Source organism: Oncorhynchus nerka, linkage group LG2 (assembly GCF_034236695.1).
Source record: "Oncorhynchus nerka isolate Pitt River linkage group LG2, Oner_Uvic_2.0, whole genome shotgun sequence".
In the NCBI taxonomy this organism is placed as follows: Eukaryota; Metazoa; Chordata; class Actinopteri; order Salmoniformes; family Salmonidae; genus Oncorhynchus; species Oncorhynchus nerka.
In genome coordinates, this window is record NC_088397.1 from 84,638,150 (window position 1) to 84,665,520 (window position 27,371).

Consider the following 27,371-nt stretch of genomic DNA (forward strand, 5'->3'; position numbering starts at 1 on the left):
GTCCGACATGTCAATCAACCTGCTATCTGCCAATCACGGGAATGCCTGGAATGTTCTGATGCCGGGCATCCTGGTGGTTGGCGGAGTGGCGTGGAGGGGGGTTGGGCATTGGAAGTTAAGACCAGGTTCAGCCTTTGTTCTCTCTCTCTCTTACGTCTGGGCTTCACAAGAGAAGGTCACGATTGGTTTGTGGGTTATCTGTCATCTATTTGGCGTGTGTTACGGCCCAAACAGTAGCCTGTGTAAAGTTGGTTCAATAAACCGTCAATTCGCAAACTCAAGCCTCTGGACAATTGTTCATTTATGATCTAGTCAGGTCATTACAATACAGTATAAGCTATAGTTTATTTAGTAAACTACACACACAAAAATCTGGCATCAATTAAAAATAAAAAAAACATGAACATATTCCTTTGAGTAACTGTCGGATCTAATTTACATTTTTGATAAAAAATAAAACTTGGCATTCAACTTCCCATGAAAAAAATAAAAACAATATATACATATTATGTTGTCATCTTCAGGAAACAAGTTATATAGGTGAACACAGAATGTACCTTGGTAACACTTTATTTGAACTGTACATCACAACAGTGTCATATTATGGTCATAAACATGACATAACAAATGTCAAAAGATGTAAAGGCATCTTATGTCACTGACTGTCAAGTGACAAGGCAGTGTCATTTTTCATGTACTGTAAACAGTTAAAGGTGTAATGACATGTTGACATAGTTCATGTAACTTATTATGAAGCTGTCATGACGTACAGTGTTACTCAGTTATCGGTCATGACGTACAGTGTTACTCAGTTATCGGTCATGACGTACAGTGTTACTCATTTATCGGTCATGACGTACAGTGTTACTCAGTTATCGGTCATGACGTAAAATGCTGTCCAGATATCCATTGGCATGGCATAACCTCCAAGAAATAAGGTAGCTATATCGATCCAGTACGAGTAGGTAGATGATGTTCAAGAGAAACTCTCACACCCCCCTGTAGCAATATCCTGTATCGTATGTCCATAACACCCCATACCGTAGCAGAATCAAGAGTGATGCCTCTGTAATATGGCTGGACAACTCAGTCTCCTGTCCAACAGCTCCCTGGTGTGACCACATTCACAACAACACCTTTGACCAGCCGAGGCCCCATACTCCTTCAAAACCTAATAAAAGAGAGAAGTCATTAACAAAACAGATATTTCTCATCCAAGCAAAAAGGCCACCTTTACAGAAAGAAAGGTAATTTTCGGTAACCATTACAGTGGTCACTCAGAGTAATGCAGCTCATGGTCAGGTCAGGATTTGGAACAGAGGACCACTCACAGTGCTCACCTCCCTTGCCTCTCTGTCCTGCATCTCCATACTCTTCTTCTGTAATTTCACTGCCCACGGCGAAAGGCTGGAAGAAGACTGCTCAAACTTGACTCTGCCGTTGGCGCTCTTGGCACTGCCAACTCTGTTGGCCCCATTGCGGGTGGCGAGAGCAGCCGGGGCAGACCGGGACCCCCTAATGGACAGAGGGACGATGGAAGAGGAGACTGAACTGGAGGGGAGCGTTTGAGGCCTCGTAGCGCCCCTCTGGCTTAGCCTCTTGTTCATGACGAAGGCAAAGGTCCTCTGCTCCTCGTTCAGCTGACGCATGCAGGTAAGCTGCTGCTGCTCCAGCCTCTTCAGAGTCTGAGAAAGAGAGACCGCAAGGGAGGAAGTCACTAAATGGCCATGTTGGAATGGACACAAGTAGCAGTGTCATTTGATCTGTTGAGCAAGTGCATAAGATATTTGTTCTTTATCTTGTCAGTTCAGATTCAAACCTATAATCGTCTGTTCTCTATCCATGGAATTAGTCCACTGCACCACCAGGATGGAGCTAGCATGCCATGTTTTTTACAAAGCTGGTCATTTTAGTATTTTCAAACAGACCACATATCAAAGGAAACAAGAACTCATTAAGATCGGGTGTGGCCAATTAGTGGGCGCGACCAACACACCTGAATTAACTTAACAAAATACAGGATAGAGGGAGTTTTGTTGATGCTGAGAACAGAATGTATGTTCTTAAATAACATTCTTAGAATGTTCTCTGAACGTTAAAGTTCTCGTGTTTTTTGTATAAAAAGTTTTCTTAACGTTCTCTGAACTATTTGGGAACATTCCCAATATCGAACCAGTTGGAGAACGTTCCTAGAATATGACCAAAATTTAAATGAAATGTAACCATGTTTGAACTTTTACGAAACATTCTGGTAGCCCTTTACACTCGTAACCGTGTACGGGTTGATCATGGCCAATTTGGGCACTGATAAACCCCTGAATTGGAGAGCAATTGCTGTACAGTAACATGCTATACATGACATTAGAACTCTGATCTGTGCTTCACAGCGCTGTATGGGTTTTGACTGACAGCAGTTATGAACTTGAGCACCTCTCGCAACAAGAAGTTGCCCCCATCCCTCACGCTAATTGGGCCACTTTTGTGTTGTCTGAGTGAAGGAAATGCTTATTGAAGAGGACTATGTACAGGATTTTGAAAGATGAAACGCACTTCACATTTCCATATCATAAAACTCTTGCCATACGCAGTGTCAACGTTTATGATCACTATGTTTGATGTACAGTTACAAGATGACATGGCGTCATACCCTGGTTTGTTCTGAACAGTCGTGTTGGCAATAGAACAACCTATCAACTAATGCACACTTGACCCATATTGCGATTTATAATGGACGTTTTTGGATTGTGTAAACAACAACAGTAATTGTGTGATTGCTGGGGTTGTGTTCGAGACAAAATAATGAAGAGTGTGCTTGCTCTAGTTCCTCAACAGCACAGCTGGGAGAGCTAAATGAGTGAATGAAGGAAACTAAGACTGAACTCTTTGGCCTGAATGCCAAGCGTCACGTCTGGAGGAAACCTGGCACCATCCCTACGGTGAAGCGTGGTGGTGGCAGAATCATGCTTTGGGGATGTTTTTCAGCGGCAGGGACTGGGAGACTAGTCAGGATCGAGGGAAAGATGAACGGAGCAAAGTACAGAGAGATCCTTGATGAAAACCTGCTCCAGTGCGTTCAGGACCTCAGACTGGACAACAACCCTAAGCACACAGCCAAGACAACAAAGGAGTGGCTTCGGGACAAGTCTCTGAATGTTCTTGAGTGGCCCAGGCAGAGCCTGGACTTGAACCCGATCGAACATCCCTGGAGAGACCTGACAATAGCTGTGCAGCAACGGTCCCATCCAACCTGACAGAGCTTGAGAGGATCTGCAGAGAAGAATGGGAGAAAGTCCCCAAATACAGGTGTGCCAAGCTTGTAGCGTCATACCCAAGAAGACTAGAGGGAGTAATCGCTGTCAACAGTGCTTCAACAAAGTACTGAGTAAAGGGTCTGAATACCTATGTAAATGTGATATTTCCATTTTTAAAAAAAAAATACATTTACTCATTTAAAAAAAAAAAAAAAAATGTGCTTTATAAATCTACACAATACCCCCATAATGACAAAGCAAAACATTTTTATTTTGCAAATGTATAAAAAAAAACTGGAAATATCACATTTACATAAGGACTGTAATGTAACAAAATGTGGAAAAAGTCAAGGGGTCTGAATATTTTCCGAATGCACTGCAGTTGAAGACTCTTATTTGAGTCATAAAAGTGCATTGAAATTTACTTAGGAACTGTGCACACTTTGCTGAGGTTTGAAGCCACAGAGACATGAGTTAGTCCTCTCACTCAAACTCTTGCCTAGCCCACATTTTCCAGGAATATACTTATCATGCTACTAAGTGTATCCAGAGTATTTTCAGATTTCACTATCAACAAATGCAGCAAAAAGTAAAGTAAATGTAAACTGCATATAAAATCAACAGTGTGATGTTTGGATTCTGTTTTGTGTCAGGTGAACTGTTGTGTCCTCACCTTTGGTCTAATAATTTCCCCATAATTTCCAAACAGTTCCCTTTCAATTGATAACATTGTTATCCAAAAGCTTTTCATATTTCTTCTGTAAGAAACATTTCAATTTAGCCCTATCCATATTGGCTAATTCCCACGAGTGTAAAGGGTTAAACTGAAAATGAATAAGTCACAATCTAGTCTCACTGCCTAGACAATTATTTACAAAGTTAACAGAGCAGTAACTGGAATTATTAAAAGTCACGTGATGCTTCTAACTTTCAATGTGAAAGTGAATATATGCTTACAGGAACATGAAAAGGCCATTTTTTTTTCTTTGTAAAATATACAAGCCCAGTAAAAGTACAATTGTATGCTATACGTTTATAAGATTAAACATAAGTCTAAAAATGTGGGTTATATTCAAACAAGCGAATCGGAAGGAACATTTGAAAATACAAAATAACACAATAAAAAGCAGAACGTTACCTTCATAAGTTGCTTCTGTTCCTTTATGAAATTATTGTTCACAGTTTGAGAAGCGGTCATTAAATCTGAGGCACAGAGGGAATAAATTGGATCGCTTCTGTAAAGACATGCCAGCGAGAAGGATGGATTGGCATCCATTTCGTATCTTAAGAACTATCAACGACAGGAATCAACTGTACTTTTCAACTTCAAATAACCTATTCCCAGTTGATATGCGGGCTACAAGTGCATGCGACTGTAAGCGCAACAATACTTGAAGCATGCAGTCTGTTGGTTCCCGCATTCGATCGTAGGCTATTGCCCCCAACAGCATATCATCAGCAACACTAAAGAAGTACTTCCGGGTCAAGGAATTTCGGAACTGTTCAAAATAAAAGTCTCCCACGTAATAGTAGAAAAGTGCCTTTAACCTGTATTTATTCAGGATGTATAAAAATCATTAACAGTTATTTATATTTGTTCATATTTTCGTGACGTTTACATTAAATGTTGGGTTTAGGTCAAATAAATGGCCCCAATTCAAATAACGTGCATTATTGTCTTATAGAGAAACATGTGTATTTGTGCTGATGTTAAAGTGGGGTGGGCAGTACTCAGTACGGTCTGTAGAATGGTGTCATTTCATGGGGCTCTGAATAATATATGTTACTGGGGTTTTACTCTGGGTGACTGGTCTCAGATTCTCCCGTAGGCGAAGAAGCCAGATGTGGAGGTACTGGTCTGGTCTGCGGTTATGAGGCAGGTTGGAAGTACTGCCAAATTCTCTAAAACAACGTTGGAGGCAGCTTATGGTAGAGAAATTAACCTAAAATTCTCTGGCAACAACTCTGGTGGACATTCCTGCAATCAGCAAGCCAATTGCAAACCCTCAAAACTTATGTGTTGTGTGACAAAATTGCACATTTTGGAGTGGCCTTCTATTGTCTCCAGCACAAGGTGCACCTGTGTAATGATCATGCTGTTTAATCAGCTTCTTGATATGTCACACCTGTCAGGTGGATGGATTATCTTGGCAAATGAGAAATGCCCACTAACATGGATGTAACAGGGATGTAAACAAGCTCATCAAACATGGGACAAACACTTTATATGTTGCGTTTATATTTTTTCTTCCGTATACTGTACATCACTATTTTCTGAATGCAATAAGTGATTAATTAGAGCTGATCAAGTGAAACTGCTCTCCTCACTTTAATAAGGCCATTTCACAGTTTGAAGCATTGATTTCAGGGACATTTTCACAATCCATTCATAAACATAAACAACTTAATTACAGTGGTGTAAAGGACATAGTTTAACGTTTTGTTCAGGAAATTCTACCTACAAATTTCTTAGCAAATTATCGACGATACATTCAGAGTCTATGTTAAAATCTTTCCAGTAAGTGTGATGCCCAGGCAGTGTATGGCCAGACTACAAAACAACTGATAGTAGAACTGAGGGACATTTCTACAGACAGCATGGACCAATACCTTGTTGGTTTCAATCAAAACCAACAGAACAGAGCATGTGATATATCTAATAATTCAAAGGGCTCTCAACATTCAAGTTGTTATGTAACCTATGCCCCACAGCCTGCTTGTAAAAATGGGCATGGCTAGGATCAAATGACCTAGAAGCTTTATTCTACCTTGCATATTTAGCAAACATACATATACTATTTCCAGTATAGTCACATTTTCAGACGAATACCCATTTGAGAAATTGCATTCAAGTCATGGCCAGCTTTGGCACATAAACTGCACTGAGACATCAACATTGTCAGTGGGCTATAGTTTAGAATTACTCAACAAATTGCTGTACAAAGACACATTTTGTCTAGTTTCATATGACAGGATAAGTAGTGTAGAGGTCCTCCACTTCAAGTCAAATCACATTTCATTGGTCACATACACTTTGGTCTGAAAGAAGTAATTTACTTATGCACTGTCGAATTGAAGGACTGTGATTCCTCTCAACATAAAGACATTTCTAAGCCAACTCAGAGGAAACTGTTTTCAGTAACCACTGAGGATCTTGATAAAATAAGAAATGGCAATTGGTTCAGTGATAAGATAATTGATTTCGTGTCATACGATTAGCATTTTACCACAGACTTTTAAGACTTCCGAAAACCGGAAGTCTGAATGTGCTAGTGTTGCTGCGTGATGCCACTCCTATACATCTACGTAGGATACCCAACCCCCGACCACTAGAAACTTTTTTTTCTAAAAATAAAATAAAGTTCTATGAACGCACCTTTGCACCATAGCCTACTTTTTGGTAGTATATGTTTTTTCAGTGTCGCACCAGAAAAATAAACAGGCCCATAAAAAGTATAACTATTTTTCCCCAATGGAAATTCAGTAGAAACTTGATTTCAAAGTGTTACAATTGCTCCATCTTGAGGGGATATAATAGAATGTTATTCAAGATTATTAAAAAAATATATTGGGTTTATAATTCAGGTTTTTCTGCTAACAAACAGTTGGTGATACATTTGATTACAATTACTGCCCAGGAGCAGTTGTTGTTGGGGGTTACTTGCGCCATGTTTGTCTTTCTAAATGTTTATGGAATTTCAATTTAAAAAAATTTAAAAAAAGTATAATTCTAAAGCAATGACTTTTATAAAAAGTCAAATCTGAAAAAGCTTTAATTTAACAAAATCCATAACTTAAGTCAATTATAACACATTTCTGATTTTCCACAAAAACGTTGAGAAGGGCCGAAGGACGTGTGTGGATTTTACATCCCTGCAGATGTTGTAATTGTCAAAGTATCTAGAACGATGGACAGTGTCCACAGTGGCAAGGTTGGTCTTTGCTCTGTAGGTTTTTGCCTTCTCTGTGAAAAACACATGCGCCGAATACAACCTTACCGTGAAATGCTTACTTTACAAGCCCTTAACCAACAGTGCAGTTCAATAAATATTTACTAAATAAAATAAAGTAAAATTAAAAAGTAACACAGTAGAATTACAATAACGAGGCTATATACAGGGGGCCTAGTACCTAGTAAATGTGCGGGGTTACAGGTTAGTCAAGGTAATTTGTATATATAGGTAAGGGTAAAGTGACTATGCATAGAGGATAAACAGTGAGTAGCAGCAGTGTAGGGGGGGGGGGGGTGTCAATGTAAATAGTCCAGGTGGCCATTTGATTAATTGTTCAGCAGTCTTATAGCTTGAGGGTAGAAGCTGTTAAGGAGCCTTTTGGACCTAGACTTGGCGCTCCAGTACCGCTTTCCGTGCGGTAGCAGATAGAACCGTCTATGACTTAGGTGACTGGAGTCTTTGACAATTCTTTGGGCCTTCCTCTGACACCGCCTGGTATATAGGTCCTGGATGGCAGGAAGCTTGGCCCCAGTGATGTACTGGGCCGTACCCACTACACTCTGTAGCGCCTTACGGTCAGATACCGAGCAGTTGCCATATCAGGCAGTGATGCTCTCAATGGTGCAGCTGTAGAACTGGTATCTGCTGAAATAAAGGAAACACCAATGTAAATGATCTTAATAGGGCATCGAGCCACCACGAGCCACCTTGGCAAAGATTTTACACAGAGAGAGAGAGAGAGAGAGAGAGAGAGAGAGAGAGAGAGAGGAAATTGGGTCCCCTCTTGTCTCAGCCTCCAGTATTCATGCTGCAATAGTTTGTGTCGGGGGCTAGGGTCAGTCTGTTATATCTGGAGTATTTCTCCTGTCTTATCCATTTACATTTACATTTAAGTCATTTAGCAGACGCTCTTATCCAGAGCGACTTACAAATTGGTGCGTTCACCTTATGACATCCAGTGGAACAGCCACTTTACAATAGTGCATCTAAATCTTTTAAGGGGGGTGAGAAGGATTACTTTATCCTATCCTAGGTATTCCTTAAAGAGGTGGGGTTTCAGGTGTCTCCGGAAGGTGGTGATTGACTCCGCTGTCCTGGCGTCGTGAGGGAGTTTGTTCCACCATTGGGGGGCCAGAGCAGCGAACAGTTTTGACTGGGCTGAGCGGGAACTGTACTTCCTCAGTGGTAGGGAGGCGAGCAGGTCAGAGGTGGATGAACGCAGTGCCCTTGTTTGGGTGTAGGGCCTGATCAGAGCCTGGAGGTACTGAGGTGCCGTTCCCCTCACAGCTCCGTAGGCAAGCACCATGGTCTTGTAGCGGATGCGAGCTTCAACTGGAAGCCAGTGGAGAGAGCGGAGGAGCGGGGTGACGTGAGAGAACTTGGGAAGGTTGAACACCAGACGGGCTGCGGCGTTCTGGATGAGTTGTAGGGGTTTAATGGCACAGGCAGGGAGCCCAGCCAACAGCGAGTTGCAGTAATCCAGACGGGAGATGACAAGTGCCTGGATTAGGACCTGCGCCGCTTCCTGTGTGAGGCAGGGTCGTACTCTGCGGATGTTGTAGAGCATGAACCTACAGGAACGGGCCACCGCCTTGATGTTAGTTGAGAACGACAGGGTGTTGTCCAGGATCACGCCAAGGTTCTTAGCGCTCTGGGAGGAGGACACAATGGAGTTGTCAACCGTGATGGCGAGATCATGGAACGGGCAGTCCTTCCCGGGAGGAAGAGCAGCTCCATCTTGCCGAGGTTCAGCTTGAGGTGGTGATCCGTCATCCACACTGATATGTCTGCCAGACATGCAGAGATGCGATTCGCCACCTGGTCATCAGAAGGGGAAAGGAGAAGATTAATTGTGTGTCGTCTGCATTGCAATGATAGGAGAGACCATGTGAGGTTATGACAGAGCCGAGTGACTTGGTGTATAGCGAGAATAGGAGAGGGCCTAGAACAGAGCCCTGGGGGACGCCAGTGGTGAGAGCGCGTGGTGAGGAGACAGATTCTCGCCACGCCACCTGGTAGGAGCGACCTGTCAGGTAGGACGCAATCCAAGCGTGGGCCGCGCCGGAGATGCCCAACTCGGAGAGGGTGGAGAGGAGGATCTGATGGTTCACAGTATCGAAGGCAGCCGATAGGTCTAGAAGGATGAGAGCAGAGGAGAGAGAGTTAGCTTTAGCAGTGCGGAGCGCCTCCGTGATACAGAGAAGAGCAGTCTCAGTTGAATGACTAGTCTTGAAACCTGACTGATTTGGATCAAGAAGGTCATTCTGAGAGAGATAGCGGGAGAGCTGGCCAAGGACGGCACGTTCAAGAGTTTTGGAGAGAAAAGAAAGAAGGGATACTGGTCTGTAGTTGTTGACATCGGATGGATCGAGTGTAGGTTTTTTCAGAAGGGGTGCAACTCTCGCTCTCTTGAAGACGGAAGGGACGTAGCCAGCGGTCAGGGATGAGTTGATGAGCGAGGTGAGGTAAGGGAGAAGGTCTCCGGAAATGGTCTGGAGAAGAGAGGAGGGGATAGGGTCAAGCGGGCAGGTTGTTGGGCGGCCGGCCGTCACAAGACGCGAGATTTCATCTGGAGAGAGAGGGGAGAAAGAGGTCAGAGCACAGGGTAGGGCAGTGTGAGCAGAACCAGCGGTGTCGTTTGACTTAGCAAACGAGGATCGGATGTCGTCGACCTTCTTTTCGAAATGGTTGACGAAGTCATCTGCAGAGAGGGAGGGGGGAGGGGGAGGAGGATTCAGGAGGGAGGAGAAGGTGGCAAAGAGCTTCCTAGGGTTAGAGGCAGATGCTTGGAATTTAGAGTGGTAGAAAGTGGCTTTAGCAGCAGAGACAGAAGAGGAAAATGTAGAGAGGAGGGAGTGAAAGGATGCCAGGTCCGCAGGGAGGCGAGTTTTCCTCCATTTCCGCTCGGCTGCCCGGAGCCCTGTTCTGTGAGCTCGCAATGAGTCGTCGAGCCACGGAGCGGGAGGGGAGGACCGAGCCGGCCTGGAGGATAGGGGACATAGAGAGTCAAAGGATGCAGAAAGGGAGGAGACGAGGGTTGAGGAGGCAGAATCAGGAGATAGGTTGGAGAAGGTTTGAGCAGAGGGAAGAGATGATAGGATGGAAGAGGAGAGAGTAGCGGGGGAGAGAGAGCGAAGGTTGGGACGGCGCGATACCATCCGAGTAGGGGCAGTGTGGGAAGTGTTGGATGAGAGCGAGAGGGAAAAGGATACAGGTAGTGGTCGGAGACTTGGAGGGGAGTTGCAATGAGGTTAGTGGAAGAACAGCATCTAGTAAAGATGAGGTCGAGCGTATTGCCTGCCTTGTGAGTAGGGGGGGAAGGTGAGAGGGTGAGGTCAAAAGAGGAGAAGAGTGGAAAGAAGGAGGCAGAGAGGAATGAGTCAAAGGTAGACGTGGGGAGGTTAAAGTCGCCCAGAACTGTGAGAGGTGAGCCGTCCTCAGGAAAGGAGCTTATCAAGGCATCAATGTGTCCAGTGTCCTGTGTGAATTTAAGTATGCTCTCTCTAATTCCTCTCTCTCTTTTTTTCTCTCTCTCTCAGAGGACCATGCCTCAGGACTACCTGGCCTGATGACTCCTTGCTGTCCCCAGTCCACCTGGCGTGCTGCTGCTCCAGTTTCAGCTGTTCTGCCTGCGGCTATGGAACCCTGACCTGTTCACCGGACGTGCTACCATGTCCCAGACCTGCTGTTTTCAACTCTCTAGAGACAGCAGGAATGGTAGAGATACTCTGAATGATCGGCTATGAAAAGCCAACTGATATTTACTCCTGAGTTGCTGACCTGTTGCACCCTCGACAACCACTGTGATTATTATTATTTGACCCTGCTGGTCAAATAATAATAATCACAGGGGTAGAGGGTGCAACAGGTCAGCACCTCAGGAGTAAATGTCAGTTCTGTTATAATCTGGCCACCCCTCATAGCCTGGTTCCTCTCTAGGTTTCTTCCTAGGTTCCAGCCTTTCTAGGGAGAATTCTACACCGTGCTTCTACACCTGCATTGCTTGCTGTTTGGGGTTTTAGACTGGGTTTCTATACAGCACTTTGTGACATCAGCTGATGTAAGAAGGGCTTTCTAAATAAATTTGATTGATGATTGATTGGGTAGCAGGAACGTGGAATTTGAACTATTTTTGATTCCTGTCCAGTAACTATTTATATTATAGTCCACCATCTGTGACATCAGAAGGCAGACTTTATAAATGAATGGACAGAGGCAGGCAGTTTGCTAACACACCACCATAAATGGCATCGCAGCTTTCCTGAGATAGAGAGAGAGAAGAAACTGGCTAACCCCTGATGATGGACCGACGAGACGCTATGCTCGTTAGTTCCTTGTTGTTATGTATCGTCACTCAGTTGAAGCCTGACAAACTCAGGAATTTCCTCACGAATTCAAGTTATCAATCATCTTAAAATGGTTTATCTTGTTCTTGGAAGAAAATGGACAGTTGATGGAAAGTTCAGCCTGATCGCCAGCTTTAGGCTGGCGAGAATAGTATAAGGTGGTTCACAAACTGATACTAAACGTTCTAAAACTAGAGCAGTGTGGTAGAGCTGAAAGCACACGACTGGATGTTCGCGGTCACAGGGATGCTGGGGGTTGAGGTGCTCTATGGTGAGACGTTGGGGAGTTGTGTATTGCATAACATATCTTTGACTGCAGGAGGCAAGAGATTGAAGACCTCTAGGCTATATTGCACAGAATTAGCAGAACTCCTTGGTTATGTATTTTGTCTACACAGCAACAGTCTAAAGGAAATTACAACAGAACAAAGGTGGAAGTGATGCTGTAAATGACCAGCTTATGTTTCATGTGGGTAATATGTGTGCAATACATCCTGTGTGACGATCATGGTGTAATTTACTGACGGGGCTCGGTGGAACCTACCACAAATCTTTTTGTGTTGTTTCCCATGAGAATTAGCACATCTAGTTCAGAATCCTGGATTAAATGATTTGCAATCGAAATAGACCACCCCAAAAGTTTGACCATCATTGTTTTACTGTATTAGTAGGGTTGCAAGCATTCCCGAAACTTTCCAGAAATTCTCAGTTTTTTAAAAGAAATCCTGGGTTAAAAATTCCGGTAGGAGGATTCCTTTGTGGCTAATTCCCTGCTGACTCCAGAAAGCCTCGAACCGGAAGTTACATTACAACCCTGTAAGTGTTACGCCTGCACCCGCTCTCCCTGGCTCTCGAGGGTGCCAGGCTGCCCTTCATTACGCACACCTGTCACCATCATTAGCGCTCACTGGACTCACCTGGACTCCTTCACTTTGTTGATTGCCTTCCCTATTTCTGTCTGCTCCGTTATGTGTTCATGTCCAGATGTAGTCCTGTTCCTTGTCCGTTGCTAATTAAATGTTCACTCCCTGTACCTGCTTCTCGTCTACCAGCGTCAATCCTTACAGAATGCTGACACCACTAAAAGAAGCATCAGGGAGTTTTTGTTTTTGTTTTGGTTGGTGAAGTCGGATCCGAGTGCCATTGCCGAGGGAACCGGGGGTGCCTCAGCTAGCTCGCCAGGCTTCCATTCCTGAGCTGGCTCGAGAGGTGCTCACCCCACGTCATACTTCGGCCGGCCCATCAGGCTCCCATGCCTCAGCTGGCTCTCCAGGCTCCCATGCCTCAGCTGGCTCTCCAGGCTTCCACTCCTTAGCTGGCTCGAGAGGCGCTCACCCCACGTCATACTTCAGCCGGCCCATCAGGCTCCCATGCCTCAGCTGGCTCTCCAGGCTTCCACTCCTTAGCTGGCTCGAGAGGCGCTCACCCCACGTCATACTTCAGCCGGCCCATCAAGCTCCCATGCCTCAGCTGGCTCTCCAGGCTCCCATGCCTCAGCTGGCTCTCCAGGCTTCCACTCCTTAGCTGGCTCGAGAGGCGCACACCCCACGTCATATTTCAGCCGGCCCATCAGGCTCCCACGCCTCAACCATTAATGTCATTATATGTTCATGTCCAGACGCTGTCCTGTCCTGTTCCATGTCCGTTGCTAATTCAATGTTCACTCCCTGTACTGGCTTCTCATCTACCAGCATCCAGCCTTGCAACAAGTTAACACAAAAGTACAATAAGATATACAGTACAGTCGCACACAAAAAAGCTTTACAGCGTACAGTCATTAAAAGGCAGCTGGATAAAACCTTTCTTCCACACACGTCACTGCAGTTCATCCTCCTACTGTAAACCCCTCTGTGTTAGGTGTGGTGCCAGCTGTGCAGGGGTCCCATGCCACAACTGCCCCTGGCCCGTGCCACGCTGCCCTCCAGAGGTGCTGGACAAGCGGAGCTACTGCTAGGTGTGTGCCAGGCAGGAGGTTGAAGGCTGAACAGAGAGGTTTGTGTGTGACAGTCAAATGTCTTCCATTATGTGAACATGATAATGATAATAAGAGCTAGATTGGAGAGAGATGTAAGACTGTATCCCATTTTTTCATGCACAGGAAGTCTTTGACTGAGACCAATGTTGATTACCCAATTCCATAAATAATAGGAACATAGCCTAACTACTTCCAAATTCTCTTGTATTGTGAACAGCAGCCAAGGGTAATAATCCCACAATCTCCCGACGGACACAACAAGCATTATCAGCATTAATGTTAATAGAGGGCAGCCATACAGTATCTTCTCCCTAGACCACATACACTATCCATTTGCCTCAAGTACTAAACTGATCAAAGTTCACTCTTCCCCTCCCCGTCTCACGACCTGTCTACTCCTCTCTCTGTGCCCAGGCTGGAACTCGCTGGGCTGTGAAGTGTACGGAATGCGCTTCGAGGAGGGCCAGACATTCCAGCAGTTGTGTGCACAGGTGTGCCACTGCCTGGTTGGTGGGGTGACCTGCGTGTCACTGTGCAGTAATGACCTCCAGGTGCCTGCCGCAGCCAACTGCCCCAACCCCCAGCTAGTGCACCAGCCAGGGAGGTGCTGCAGGGAATGGGTCTGTGACAGCCTAGGCAACAACATTTACCCAGACACCATAGCAGTAGGACAGTACTCAATAGGCGAAAGGCAAATAAGACTTCAACTTTTTCCTATTTGAATGAGTAATTGGGTGACACACATTTAATTAGCATATTTCCAAATGCACGACCAAGATGCAGGGCTCATTTGCTCATCAAAATCATGACATTCTATGGTCCAACTTTAACTTGCAAAATGCAAGAACCTCTATGGTTCAGTCAAGGCATAACACCTGTGAGGTTAAGGTTAGCATAAGGCTGTAGGAAAGCTTGAAATACTGTAGAAAAACAGAAACAATGTTTTGAGAGCCTCATGGGAAGCAAACTGGCGATGTTTTATCACAACTTCCGCCGAAGTCGGCTCCTCTCCTTGTTCGGGTGGCGATCGGCGGTCGACGTCACCGGCTTTCTAGCCATCGCCGCTCCCTTTTCCATTTGTTTTGTCTTGTTCCCTGCACACCTGGTTTTCATTCCCTAATCACACTGCCTGTATTTATTCCTCTGTTCCCCTCCATGTCTTTGTGTGAAATCATTTTTGTTACATGTTCGTGTGTACGCGCCAGGCTGGGTTTTCCCGTTATTCCGTGGCTTTTCACGAGGGATGTTAATTGTACAACATTTGCTCAATTTTTGTAAATGTTTCGCGCATAGCACTTTTACCTTTGGCTGGAGGTTTTGACCCAGTGGCGTCTGTTTTATTTGCCTCTGCCAAATTAAGTGGGCTCCTGTTCACAACTCTCTGCTCTCCTGCACCTGACTTCTCCACCAGTAGCGCACACCGTGACATGTTTGGAGTCTAAGCCACAGTTCACGCCCTTTACCCACCCTGCCACAAAACCCTAGCAAGCAAATCTGCTACAATTTGCTAATACACATTCTACTGCACACTTGTTGGCAAATGCCACACCTCCCAACCAATGTTTCCTCTAATTTTGGGGGGCAAATTTCTGGTCTGCTGTGCGCAAACGAACATTGTGAAAATTCTGTGCAACTTCCAGTGCGATTTTACTGTGACTAAGGTTGTACCCGCTTTAAGTTACAGTTTTAACAGTGGCTAAGTAGGCTACTTTGGCTATTTGATCATAATGTAGGCCTACCAGAGTGGTCTACCATCAAAAACAATGTAGAAAATGCATCCCATAACATTTTAACATGGAAGTAGCTGTTCTATCATTCAGCCTACAGTAGCAGCCAATGTGTGGAGTTCAGACAAGAAGGTGACTGAAAATGTTTTTGTGTTATTTAATGCAAGAAACCACAAATAAAATGAATTATTATTCCCATACCAGTGTTACAGAGAATCAGACAAATTAGGCTACCCTCTGCCTATTGGCTACTTAGCTTACATATACTTGACTCAAAATACAACACTGACCCTTTAAGGCAAAAAAAAGCTCTTTACCTGACTTTCTTTTCAAAGATGTCTAGAAATGTACCTGTTTTGTGCTCTTGTAGGACGCAATCACTCCCCGATTGCTGACTACAAATGATTTATAACTGGGCTAATAACTCACTAACTAGCAAAGAATATGAACAAAATGTGCACATGTGGCTAAATGCAGCTCTTGCTTTCACCACAGCTGTAAAAACAGTCCAGTTCAAAGTAAATGTCTTAGATCCATATATGGCAATGGTCTAATTGCATAGAGGCCTACTGCAGCTCTGATTGGTTATGCCGCACAGGTCTGTGTAGAATACAGGCTAAGTCTTGCACAATAGAATCCTACTCCAATGTGTTCCACCCAGAGCCGGAACTAGAGTTTTATACATGGGATAGCCAGGGGGTGGCCAAGGTTACTTCAGGGGGTCCAATGGCCATGACAGAAAATGCATCCTATGATTGCTGATTAGAAGTAGAAGTGATAATTCATTTAACCCAGAGTTCTTCAAAGTGGCAGATAGTGTGGTCTAAAAGAGTTACTTCACTAAAATTCTTTAATAACATACTATGATCAGTCAGTGTCTCTACCTCGGAATTACAGCTCTCTCTCTCTCTCTCTCTCTCTCTCTCTCTCTCTCTCTCTCACACACACATTCACACACACACACGCGCACACACACACACACACACACACACACAGAGATTTGGGTCACTCTGTTTTCATGAATATATCATCTGGGTCTATAAGTGTTAAACATACAAATCAAATCAAAAATCAAATCAAATGTATTTATATAGCCCTTCTTACATCAGCTGATATCTCAAAGTGCTGTACAAAAACCCAGCCTAAAACCCCAAACAACACACAACGCAGATGCTCGTTGGTGCGCGCGAGCAGTGTGGGTGCAATAATTGAATAACATGGATTTCTACATTTATTTTGCGATGCGCACGACGTGTCCGGTCTGGTCAGCATGTAAGCATCCAATTACCCACATTTTAGTGTAATCTCAATCTTAATTACAAATCCCCATTGTCATGACTGTACCTTAAAATCAACTACCAGCCTAAATGACTAGTTAGATCATAGCTAGCCCTACTCTGCAGTAAGTAACTTAGCTAGCTATCATTTCTTACACCTTTACGATAGCAAACAGGCAATCTGCAAATTGTGGTCATCTTTTGAGTAACATTAACAGATTGATAATAACACTTGTTCATTTTGAGTTAAAGTACAAAAATCTAACTGAGATAATTTATTTCAAATTGCTGAATGTCAACTTTCTGAACACTGACAACCTACTAGTTACCCCACATTAGCTAAACATTCATGTACTGTAACTTACAACACTGCACTGTATATGCGTATATTACTCGCACAGATGCAAACATAAGCAACAAAATACACAGAGAACTGTATCCCTTGGTCAAAATGTTGAAATGTAGTAACTACTTGCTTAAAGTCTTGAAATAACTTAGGTGCTGCAAAGACATGTACTGCTTGTTTGCCATGACAAAACATCTTGAAGCCCAAAACCCAGAGGAATTAGGATGCATTTCAGATATTTCCTGTTTGACAAAAGGGAGCAGTTCAATTGAACCTGCAAGGCAGTATTTACACAGTAGCATTCCAATGGAGTAATAACATCATTGAGACTCTGTTTTTGGTTAACACTTTCATTGAACCAGGTTTTACATAAAGCATTCATAACACCTTTATGAAAGCAGTCATAACAGTTTATGAAGGTTACAGTATCATTCATAACAACGTTCTTAACACATGTTATGACTGGTTTCATGAAGGTGTTATGAATGCCTTATGTACGGATACCCCCTTCAAGTAAAGTATTACCCGTTTCTGCAGCTAGCCTATTGTAGATGCTTCAAAGGTGTGGAGTGTGTGCAAGGAGTCCAGTACTTACAGCACAGCAGTAGACAGGCTGTTTTGAATCCTGCAGTCAAATGTAATAAAGCATTTGAAACCACAATATTCACATTTAAAACCTCCTAGATTTAAAGACCCTGTTTTGGGGACCTGCATGGTTCCGGTACCAGTTCCGACCAGCATTTTTGCTTATAAATCGATCTGTGGACAGCATAGATTGAAATGGCTTGCATTGAGCGGTCACCCTGATTCTCACGGGCACAGCAGGATGTGAAATCTGACACCACTTGAAGCTGGGATGTCGCTACCTCACAGCCACTAATAGAATCCTTACATCGTAGTGCAGCTGGAGAGAGAGGTTTCATCCCTGTAGCACACTCAGAGATCGATTTATAGCCAGCAATTTTACATTTGAAACAAAAATCCTTTCTGTTTGTCATAGACGGACAAGGTTCATTTGAGCTAAAAGGCGAGTTCCTAACGAGTTCAGGGAGACAAGCTAGAGATCTGTGAGGCGTCCACAGAGACAGGGGTAGACGCTTTGCTCAAGAGAGACCATTACATGTTGACCACACCGCTCGCATCATGTACGCGAGAGTTGCAAAATACATTTACACATACATGTTATTCAATCATTGCACCCACACTGCTCGCACGAGTCAATGAGCGCCTGCGTAGCCAGGTGCTAAAATAGAACTTGGTTCTATTAGTGATGCTTGACGCCTTGCAAATCCTTCCTCTCACATCTCCTCATTGATCTTTAGGAGCATATACCCATGTGGGTGATTGAAAGATGAACTGGGGTCCACACTCCAGTCCAGTCCAGTTGGTGATGGTAATGCACCTTAAAGTTGGTTGCGAACCTCCATATAAAGAAGAAGCCTGAAGGAGGAGAGATGACTAGAAACAAAATTGGTTTACCCTTTTATCTGTGGATTAACTGTTGGAGTAGAGGACCTCCATTTCAGGTAAAATAACAACACAATGTTTATATTCCAGGACAAATTAGCTAGCTAAATTGCCATAAATGTTTGCTTTTCGATCTGTCCACAAATTAATATAGTTGGTTCAGAGTTCGTTTTGATATTTCAACCTGCGTGTCCTGATCGCGTTTGGTGTAGGTGGACAAAATCAACATGCGTGCGATGGCGCACTCGGACACTCGGACACATTCGGACGCACTCGGACACTTGGAAGCACTCGGACACTCGGACGCATTTGGACGCACTCGGACACTTGGACGCACTCGGACACTTGGACGCACTCGGACACTCGGACGCATTCGGACACTCGGACGCATTCGGACGCACTCGGACACTTGGACGCACTCGGACACTCGGACGCATTTGGACGCACTCGGACACTTGGACGCACTCGGACACTTGGACGCACTCGGACACTCGGATGCATTCGGACACACTCGGACACTTGGACACACTCGGACACTCGGATGCATTCGGACACTCGGATGCATTCGGACACTCGGACACTTGGACGCATTCGGACACTCAGACACTTGGACGCACTCGGACACTCGGACGCATTCGGACACTTGGATGCATTCGGACACTCGGACACTTGGACGCACTCGGACGCATTCGGACACTCGGATGCATTCGGACACTCGGATACTCGGATGCTCGGACACTCAGACACTCGGACGCACTCGGACGCATTCGGACGCACTCGGACACTTGGACGCACTCGGACACTCGGATGCATTCGGACACACTTGGACACTTGGACGCACTCGGACACTCGGATGCATTCGGACACTTGAATGCATTCGGACACTCGGACACTTGGACGCACTCGGACACTCGGACACTTGGACGCACTCGGACACTTGGATGCATTCGGACACTCGGACGCACTCGGACGCATTCGGACACTCGGATGCATTCGGACACTCGGATACTCGGATGCTCGGATGCTCAGACACTCGGACGCACTCGGACACTCGGACGCATTCGGACACTCGGACGCACTCGGACACTCGGATACTCAGATGCATTCGGACGCACTCGGACACTCGGATGCATTCGGACGCACTCAGACGAATTCGGATACTCGGACACTCGGATACTCGGATGCTCGGATGCTCAGACACTCGGACGCATTCGGACACTCGGATACTCGGATGCTCGGATGTCCAGACACTCGGACGCACTCGGACACTCGGATACTCGGATGCTCGGATGCTCAGACACTTGGACGCATTCGGACACTCGGACACACGAGCTGTGTGTTCAGCATGTTAGAAAATATGCACTAAACATACAAATATGTATTTTACAGTTGGTAAAGGAAGGTGAAATCTTTTAGTCAGTCATTCTATAGTTTGAATATACTATATTTAAATTCAAAATGTCTTTGTTTCAGGTGCATGTAAACAACTGAATAACGTGAGAAAAGGGAAACCCGCACACTGCTCTTGCTAGTAATCACTCTTTATTAAGCTTTACATATCGGCCTCTTGGCCTTTGTCAGAGCTTTTTGTATTATACTATATTAAGAAAGAATATAAGTCATTCCAAGCCTTATTCATACAGTTTTGTTGAATAGGAAATACATATAAAAATATTTGACATTTTTATCATATTTGTACTGTGTACTTGAGTTTGTCTCCTGTGACTACACCTCAGCAATTTATAACTATTTTTACCAGAAAGGTGAGATTTCTGCCTTTCTTGGAGTATGCAACATTACTCGTTATTGTTTATGGCCCTCTCATGGTAAATAAATCCTTTTGGGGATTATTTTGATTACATTTTTAAAATCAAATTTAGTTACATTAAACTGGTTAATGAACAATATATGTTTTTAATTAATTATTCATTAAATGTATTTTGTGTGTATTAGCAAAGCCATATCCAACCACAATAACGTCACATGCCAAACCCCATGAGGCCAAAAGGCATCACATTGCCCTTGTCTTTCAACACGACCCAGTGGAAAGACCACCAGAGAGGGAGAGGTTGCATCAGGACTTTGGTGGTGATGCAGCTCACTCTCAGGGTTAAGTACCTGAGCTACAAACTGCATCAAGCAGATCCCAGACTGGAGCCTCTGCTCCCACAGCTGTGTTCCAGGTGTCTTCACCCGCAGCTCAAACCAGAACTTGGCCTGCCGCTCATAGACCCAGACCAGACTGTGCCAAGTCAGGTTATGGCAGGCCACTGTCTTGCAGCACAGCAGGTCGCTTGAGGTGAGTGGGAGCTATCTTCACCTTTCTTTAACTCAAACACTTTGCAAATACTCTTACTGCTCAAACTGTCGGGATTTGTTTTAAGGTTGGTTCAGATAGGATGGATTTCCACTCCAGATGGTTGGTTCAGGTAGGGTGGATTGCCACTCCAGATGGTTGGTTCAGGTAGGATGGATTTCCACTCCAGATGGTTGGTTCAGGTAGGATGGATTTCCACTCCAGATGGTTGGTTCAGGTAGGGTGGATTGCCACTCCAGATGGTTGGTTCAGGTAGGATGGATTTCCACTCCAGATGGTTGGTTCAGGTAGGGTGGATTGCCACTCCAGATGGTTGGTTCAGGTATGATGGATTGCCACTCCAGATGGTTGGTTCAGGTAGGATGGATTGCCACTCCAGATGGATAGACAGTTTGTGCATTTCATTCTCGTACCTCACTTTTTGGCAAATGAGAATAATTACTTGATATGTTTTACAATTATACCTTTACTTAGATTTAACTTTACTTACATTGACCATCAATTGATCATACATCTATACCATCAGAAGAATTGCGTTATGAAGAACAGCAGTGAAAGTTATCGAAATATTTCATAGTTCATATTGATCAAATACGAGTTCATGAGAGAGATCAATCAGAATCATTCAATGTTATCAATAACTGTCTGATGCCAACTAGGCTAGGTACAGTATGTCTATTCAAGGGAACGGGTACCTGCAAGAGCAGCTATATGTCTCCTTTACCCATTCGTCTGGAGCACCAGGGCTGTTTCAGCACGCGGGTCTGTAGACCCCGGTTCTGTGGCCTACAGTGTCTGGGCGGCCGCTGCTGCAGCCCATACTGCACCAGGACTGTCCGCATGGCCTTTCATTGCCCCCAGGGCCAGAAGAGCCACCAGCAGGTGATGTTGATTGAGTCCTGCTCCTGCCACCACTACAACTGTCCCCATTCACAGCCTACAGGAGAGCCATACCCTGGCTTTAAAGTATAGGACCATGAAGAGTGAAACAGCCCCAACGCCAGAGGTAAGCAGGCCCTGTCTGAAGATACTGGACAACACTCTAAGCAGCGAATCGAAGGGTAGGATTAAATCAAACTTGCACTGCGTGCTTCCTGCACTGTTGAAAAAGCACCATTAATTTTTACCCTGGAAACATTCTTAAATTCTTTGCATTACTTCAAATACATTTGAATGTGTAATAACAATGTTAATTTTTGACCAATGGTTGGGTCCCTTTAATTGAAATTTCTTCAAGATTCTTAGAAAATGTTTGTGAGTGAGTGAGAGAGTGAGTGTGAGAGAGAGAGAGAGAGAGAGAGAGAGAGAGAGAGAGAGAGAGAGAGAGAGAGACTAATTGATGGATGCTGAGGTGGAAGTCTATTGCAGCTGTGTCAGTTTCCTCAAAGTAGACATGGAACTGAAACTACAGTAGGTAGTTACTGTAAGTAAGAATAGGTTACTGTGGATTCCAAATTACCTTTGTCTGCAAGCTTAGCTGTGAGTCATAATTCCTATAAAATGTTATCAATTACAGTTGAACCAAATACATTTAAACTCAGTTTTTCACAATTCCTGACATTCAAACCTAGTAAAAAATCCCCTGTTTTAGGTCAGATAGGATCACCACTTCATTTTAAGAATGTGAAATGTCAGAATAATAGTAGAGATAATGATTTATTTAAGCTTTTATATCTTTCATCACATTCCCAGTTTGTCAGAAGTTGACATACACTCAATTAGTGTTTGGTAGCATTGCCTTTAAATAGTTTAACTTGGGTCAAACGTTTCAGGTAGCCTTCCACAAGCTTCCCACAATAAGTTGGGTGAATTTTGGCCCATTCCTCCTGACAGAGCTGGTGTAACTGAGTCAGGTTTGTAGGCCTCCTTGCTCGCACACGCTTTTTCAGTTCTGCCCACAAATTTTCTATAGGATTGAGGTCAGGGCTTTGTGATGGCAACTCCAATACCTTGACTTCTTTGCCCTTAAGCCATTTGCCAAAACTTTGGATGTATGCTTGGGGTCAGTGTCCATTTGGAAGACCCATTTGCGACCAAGCCTTAACTTCCTGACTGATGTCTTGAGATGTTACTTCAATATATATATCCACATAATTTTCCTTCCTCATGTAGCCATCTATTTTGTGAAGTGCACCAGTCCCTCCTGCGGCAAAGCACCCCCACAACATGATGCTGCGACCCCCGTGCTTCACAGTTGGGATGGTGTTCTTCGGGCTTGCAAGCTCCCCCTTTTTCCTCCAAACATAGCGATGGTCATTATGGCCTAACAGTTCTATTTTTGTTCTATCAGACCAGAAGACATGTCCCCATGTGCAGTTGCCAACCGTAGTCTGGCTTTTGTATGGCGATTTTGGAGCAGTGGCTTCTTCCTTGCTGAGCGGCCTTTCAAGTTATGTCGATATGGGACTCGTTTTACTGTGGATATAGATACTTTTGTACCTGTTTCCTCCAGCATCTTCACAAGGTCCTTTGCTGTTGTTCTGGGATTGATTTGCACTTTTTGCACCAAAGTACGTTCATCTCTAGGAGACAGAACGCGTTTCATACCTGAGTGGTATGATGGCTGCGTGGTCCCATGGTGTTTATACTTGCGTACTATTATTTGTACAGATGAACGTGGTACCTTCAGGCGTTTGGAAATTGCTCCCAAGGATGAACCAGACTTGCGGAGGTCTACAATGTTTTTTCTGAGATCTTGGCTGATTCCTTTTGATTTTCCCGCGATGCCCTGAAAAGAGGCACTGAGTTTGAAGGTAGGCCTTAAAATAGATCCACAGGTACACCTCCAATTGACTCAAATTATGTCAATTAGCCTATCAGAGGCTTCTAAAGCCATGACAATTTTCCAAGCTGTTTAAAGGCACAGTCAACTTAGTGTATGTAAACTTCTGACCCACTGGAATTGTGATACAGTAGATGTCATGCACAAAGTAGATGTCCTAACTGACTTGTCAAAACTAAAGTTGGTTAACAAAGAATTTGCGGAGTGGTTGAAAAACAAGTTTTAAGACTCCAAGTGTTTGTAAACTTCCGACTTCAACTGTATATTATATTTTAAGTAATATTGTTATTATGTTATGATACAATGACCAAAAAGCCGCCTGGATTACTATCTTGTAGATCGGTATTGATAATAACTAAAACATCACCAATAAAATATTGAACGTCTCACATTCAAGCCTTTATAGCCTATTGTTACTTATATCTTGCAGAAATAACTGTACTCTAGCTCTGCTAATTTCCTTCTGGATACAGTATCACATTGCTTCCAGTAAACTATGGAATTAAGGAAGTGCCCACGCAGGAAGTGGGCGCTCAATGAGCAAAATTACATTGAAAATACATATTTTAGAATTAATTTCCAGAATTTTGAATCAGGTTCATTTTAGGTGTGTTATACGGACATTGAAAATATGTAACTTACTGATGTTGAAGATACATATTTTACAGACATTGAAAATAGGTATTTTACAGATGTTGAAAGACGTCCTTTTTTGGTCATTGTTCCTATGGCCATCTTTAAATCATACATACATTCACTTACATTTATACTGAACAAAAAAATAACGCAACATGTAAAGTGTTGGTCCCATGTTTCATGAGGTGAAATAAAAGTTACCAGAAATATTTCAGACGCACAAACAAAAACATTGTCTCAAATTTGGTGCATACAAATTTGTTTACATCCCTGTTAGTGAGCATTTCTCCTTTACCAAGATAATCTATCCACCTGACAGGTGTGGAATATCACAAAGTTGATTAAACAGCATGATCATTACACAGGTGCACCTTGTGCTGGGGACAATAAAAGGCCCCTCTTTTGTCACACAGCACAATGCCACATATGTCTCAAGTTTTGAGGGAGCGTGCAATTGGCATGCTGACTGCAGTAATGTCCACCAGAGCTGTTGCCAGAGAATTTGATGTTAATTTCTGTACCATAAGCTGCCTCCAAAGTCGTTTTAGAGAATTTGACAGTACATCCAACTGGCCTCCCAACCACAGACCACGTGCAACCATGCCAGATCAGGACCTCCACATTCTTCACCTGTGGGATCGTCTGAGACCAGCCACCTGGACAGCTGATGAAACTGAGGAGTATTTCTGTCTGTAATAAAGCCCTTTGGTGGGGGGAAACTTATTCTGATTGGCTGGGCCTGGCTCCCCAGTGGGTGAAATCAAGACCAAATTTGAACCAAATATGGATGTCTATAATTGGTTCAGGCCGGAAGTCTGTGGACTTTGAAATCAATACAAAAAACGACATTTTTGGACGTTAAAATCAAGGCCAGGGCCAACTGACCAAACGCATATGTCTTTTCAACGTCCATTGACTTCTGTACTCACTGGGTGTAATATCTTTGGTTTCACCATGCTCAACATGATGGTGGACGGCTGCGATTTACGATGTGTTTCCGTGACCAAGTTTGATTTCATTCACTTCTGGGCGTCATCGATTCATATTCTATAGCTTGTGTTTAAACTTCACTTTGATCAAAAAGACGGGGAAATGTCAGATGACAACAGCACACACGTTCTCAACATGACCGCATGTGAAGGAATTAACCTTCGTTTTACGCACAGATTTTTACCTGCTGTGTTCATGCTGGTGTTTGTCGTCGGGACATTTGCAAACTTCTGTGGGTTAAAAACTGTTTGTACAAGCTGGAAGAAAATTGGGAGTATAAACATATTCATCCTCAACCTTGGAATAGCTGACTTGCTGTACTTATTTACCTTACCATTTTTGGTTGTCTATTACGCGCTAAACAGTAAATGGATATTTGGACAAACATTCTGCAAGATCACCAGATTCTGCTTCAATTTGAATCTCTATGGCAGCATTGGGTTCCTGACATGCATTAGTATCTATCGATACCTCGGTATTGTGCACCCAATGAAAGTGATGGGAAAAATCCACACTCGCCACTCAGTCGCAATGAGTTTTCTTGTCTGGATTTTGGTTTTCATTCAGATACTTCCCGATATGTTCTTTGACAAGACAGCGCAAAATTCCTCATATTCGTGCTATGACTCAACAGCCGACGACTTTATCAAGGATTACCTTCCGTACAGTATTGGCTGGACCATTACCGGATTCGTTATACCATTACTGATCATTCTGGCTTGCTATGGACATATAGTAGTGGTCCTTGCCACCAAAGCCAATGTCAATACTTTGTTGAAACAACGATGTCTAAAACTAGTCATCATCTTGACTGTGTTGTTCTCAATTTGCTTTATCCCTTATCATGTTTTGAGAAATCTAAATTTGAAAATAAGGATTTTGAAAATGGAAGGCACCTGCAAAGCAAGCTTCGATGATATTTATGTTGCTCATCAAATCAGCCGCGGTCTGGTTTGTATGAATAGCGCAATCAATCCGTTAATTTATTTAGTTGGAAATGATGATTTCATAATGCGTTTTCATAATCTCAGCAAACAAGCCAGGATGTCTCTTGTTCAATGGACTGGTGCTGTGATTTACCGCAACACACCCGAGGCAGATCCAGCAACAGAAGAATCTTAACCAGTAAACTTTGACCAGCTAGTTATTTAAAACCTAAACTTGACTGTCAGCTATTCTAGTATTTGATGTTGTCTACGCCATTATTGTACCAAAGGCCTGTAAGTATGTACATATGCTATTCTTTACACTTTATGTATCATTCTCAGAGTATTTTATTGTGTAAACGTGAGATCCTTTTTGTGGTTGAATGCCCTTGTGTACAGTGAAATAATGTGCCATGCATTTAGTCAGTGATATGCAGAGCTAACTACTGGTTTCCATAACTATCTTAGATAAAAATGTGTAAATACCCTTGTGTAAAGTGAAATACTGTTCCATTCGATTAGTCAGTGATATGCAGGGATATGTCCCTGAAATAAACATCAACTCAATATGCATTTCAGATATTGCATAATAATTCCATGCATTCCAGCAGCTTATTACACATAGCCTACCAGATGGATTATTTATCTCTGTTGTCCATAAATAATAAAAAGGTATCAAGCTCAAAGGACTGTCCATCTTACCTTGTGCTTGAGATAATATCTACTCCTCCACAAGTATTGTCTTCCCAGGGGAAACAGAAGATTTGAACTCATTCCCTTAAGGGGAACAATCCCTCAACACAAACATGCACTGGAAATGTATGTCCTATATGTTTATTCATGTCATATGACTGGTCAGGTGCTTTTCAGGTGCGGGTTACAGAACGGGGCCTTGAGGCTCACTTTATTGAGAAGACTGAACAAACATAGTGTTAAAAAAATATATATAATTAAAACCTCATGGCAAATAGAGCAGTGAAAATAAGAGAACAACTACTAGTTTCCAGAGCTATCTTATATAAAAATGTGTCTACTCTCTCTTAGCAGACACAGACATTTTTTTCTCTCATCCTTACATAAAAGAGGGAGACTGTTTAACTGGCTAGGATGATAGCAGTTTATACCCTGGATAAATAACTTTCATGTAAGAACAGTTGATAAAAACAAAACAAACCACAAGTCTGCTAGCATTCGAGTACAAGGAGTGGCTTGTCAGCACAAAACAAGTCTGTTTTTTAGGCTAATGTTAGTTGCATTGTCCACTTAGACTTATGAGCAGGAGTAATAGTAAATAGTGAATGACTGAATCCTCCAAGTCAAAGTTAGAGATTGATGATAAATAATCTAATTTAATTCACCCAGGCGTATTCAGAAGTTT

At 43.5% G+C, this 27,371-nt stretch overlaps 2 protein-coding genes across 4 annotated transcripts; one reads left to right on the forward strand and one right to left on the reverse strand.

Moving 5' to 3' along the window:
- Positions 1-326: 326 nt before the first annotated feature.
- Positions 327-26,785, reverse strand: LOC115143923 (uncharacterized). 3 transcript variants are annotated; one of them, XM_029684414.2, is made up of 3 exons: positions 26,696-26,785; positions 1,332-1,685; positions 327-1,171 (listed from the first exon to the last, which is right to left on the reverse strand). In XM_029684414.2, exons 1-3 carry the CDS (start codon positions 26,765-26,767, stop codon positions 1,052-1,054), a joined length of 546 nt encoding a protein of 181 aa, XP_029540274.1. In that variant the 5' UTR covers positions 26,768-26,785; the 3' UTR covers positions 327-1,051. The 3 variants fall into 3 exon arrangements, with proteins under 3 accessions (XP_029540274.1, XP_029540265.2, XP_029540257.2); XM_029684405.2 differs by lacking the exon at positions 26,696-26,785 and adding an exon at positions 4,390-4,698 and having other exon boundaries at positions 1,341-1,685; XM_029684397.2 differs by lacking the exon at positions 26,696-26,785 and adding an exon at positions 4,390-4,698.
- LOC115143916 (P2Y purinoceptor 1-like) lies at positions 24,907-26,679 on the forward strand. Its single transcript, XM_029684384.2, has one exon. It carries the CDS (start codon positions 25,170-25,172, stop codon positions 26,187-26,189), a length of 1,020 nt encoding a protein of 339 aa, XP_029540244.1. The 5' UTR covers positions 24,907-25,169; the 3' UTR covers positions 26,190-26,679.
- Positions 26,786-27,371: the final 586 nt, after the last annotated feature.

What these genes read in the sequence shown, in the direction of transcription:
- LOC115143923 (XM_029684397.2), bottom strand. Translation starts at nt 4,527, where the DNA reads ATGGATGCCAATCCATCCTTCTCGCTGGCATGTCTTTACAGAAGCGAT. An exon ending in AACAGAAGCAACTTATGAAG is followed by an intron (nt 1,686 to 4,389) that starts GTAACGTTCTGC and finishes TCTCTTTCTCAG; the next exon opens with ACTCTGAAGAGGCTGGAGCA. An exon ending in AGGCAAGGGAGGTGAGCACT is followed by an intron (nt 1,172 to 1,331) that starts GTGAGTGGTCCT and finishes CTCTTTTATTAG; the next exon opens with GTTTTGAAGGAGTATGGGGC.
- LOC115143916 (XM_029684384.2), top strand. Translation starts at nt 25,170, where the DNA reads ATGTCAGATGACAACAGCACACACGTTCTCAACATGACCGCATGTGAA.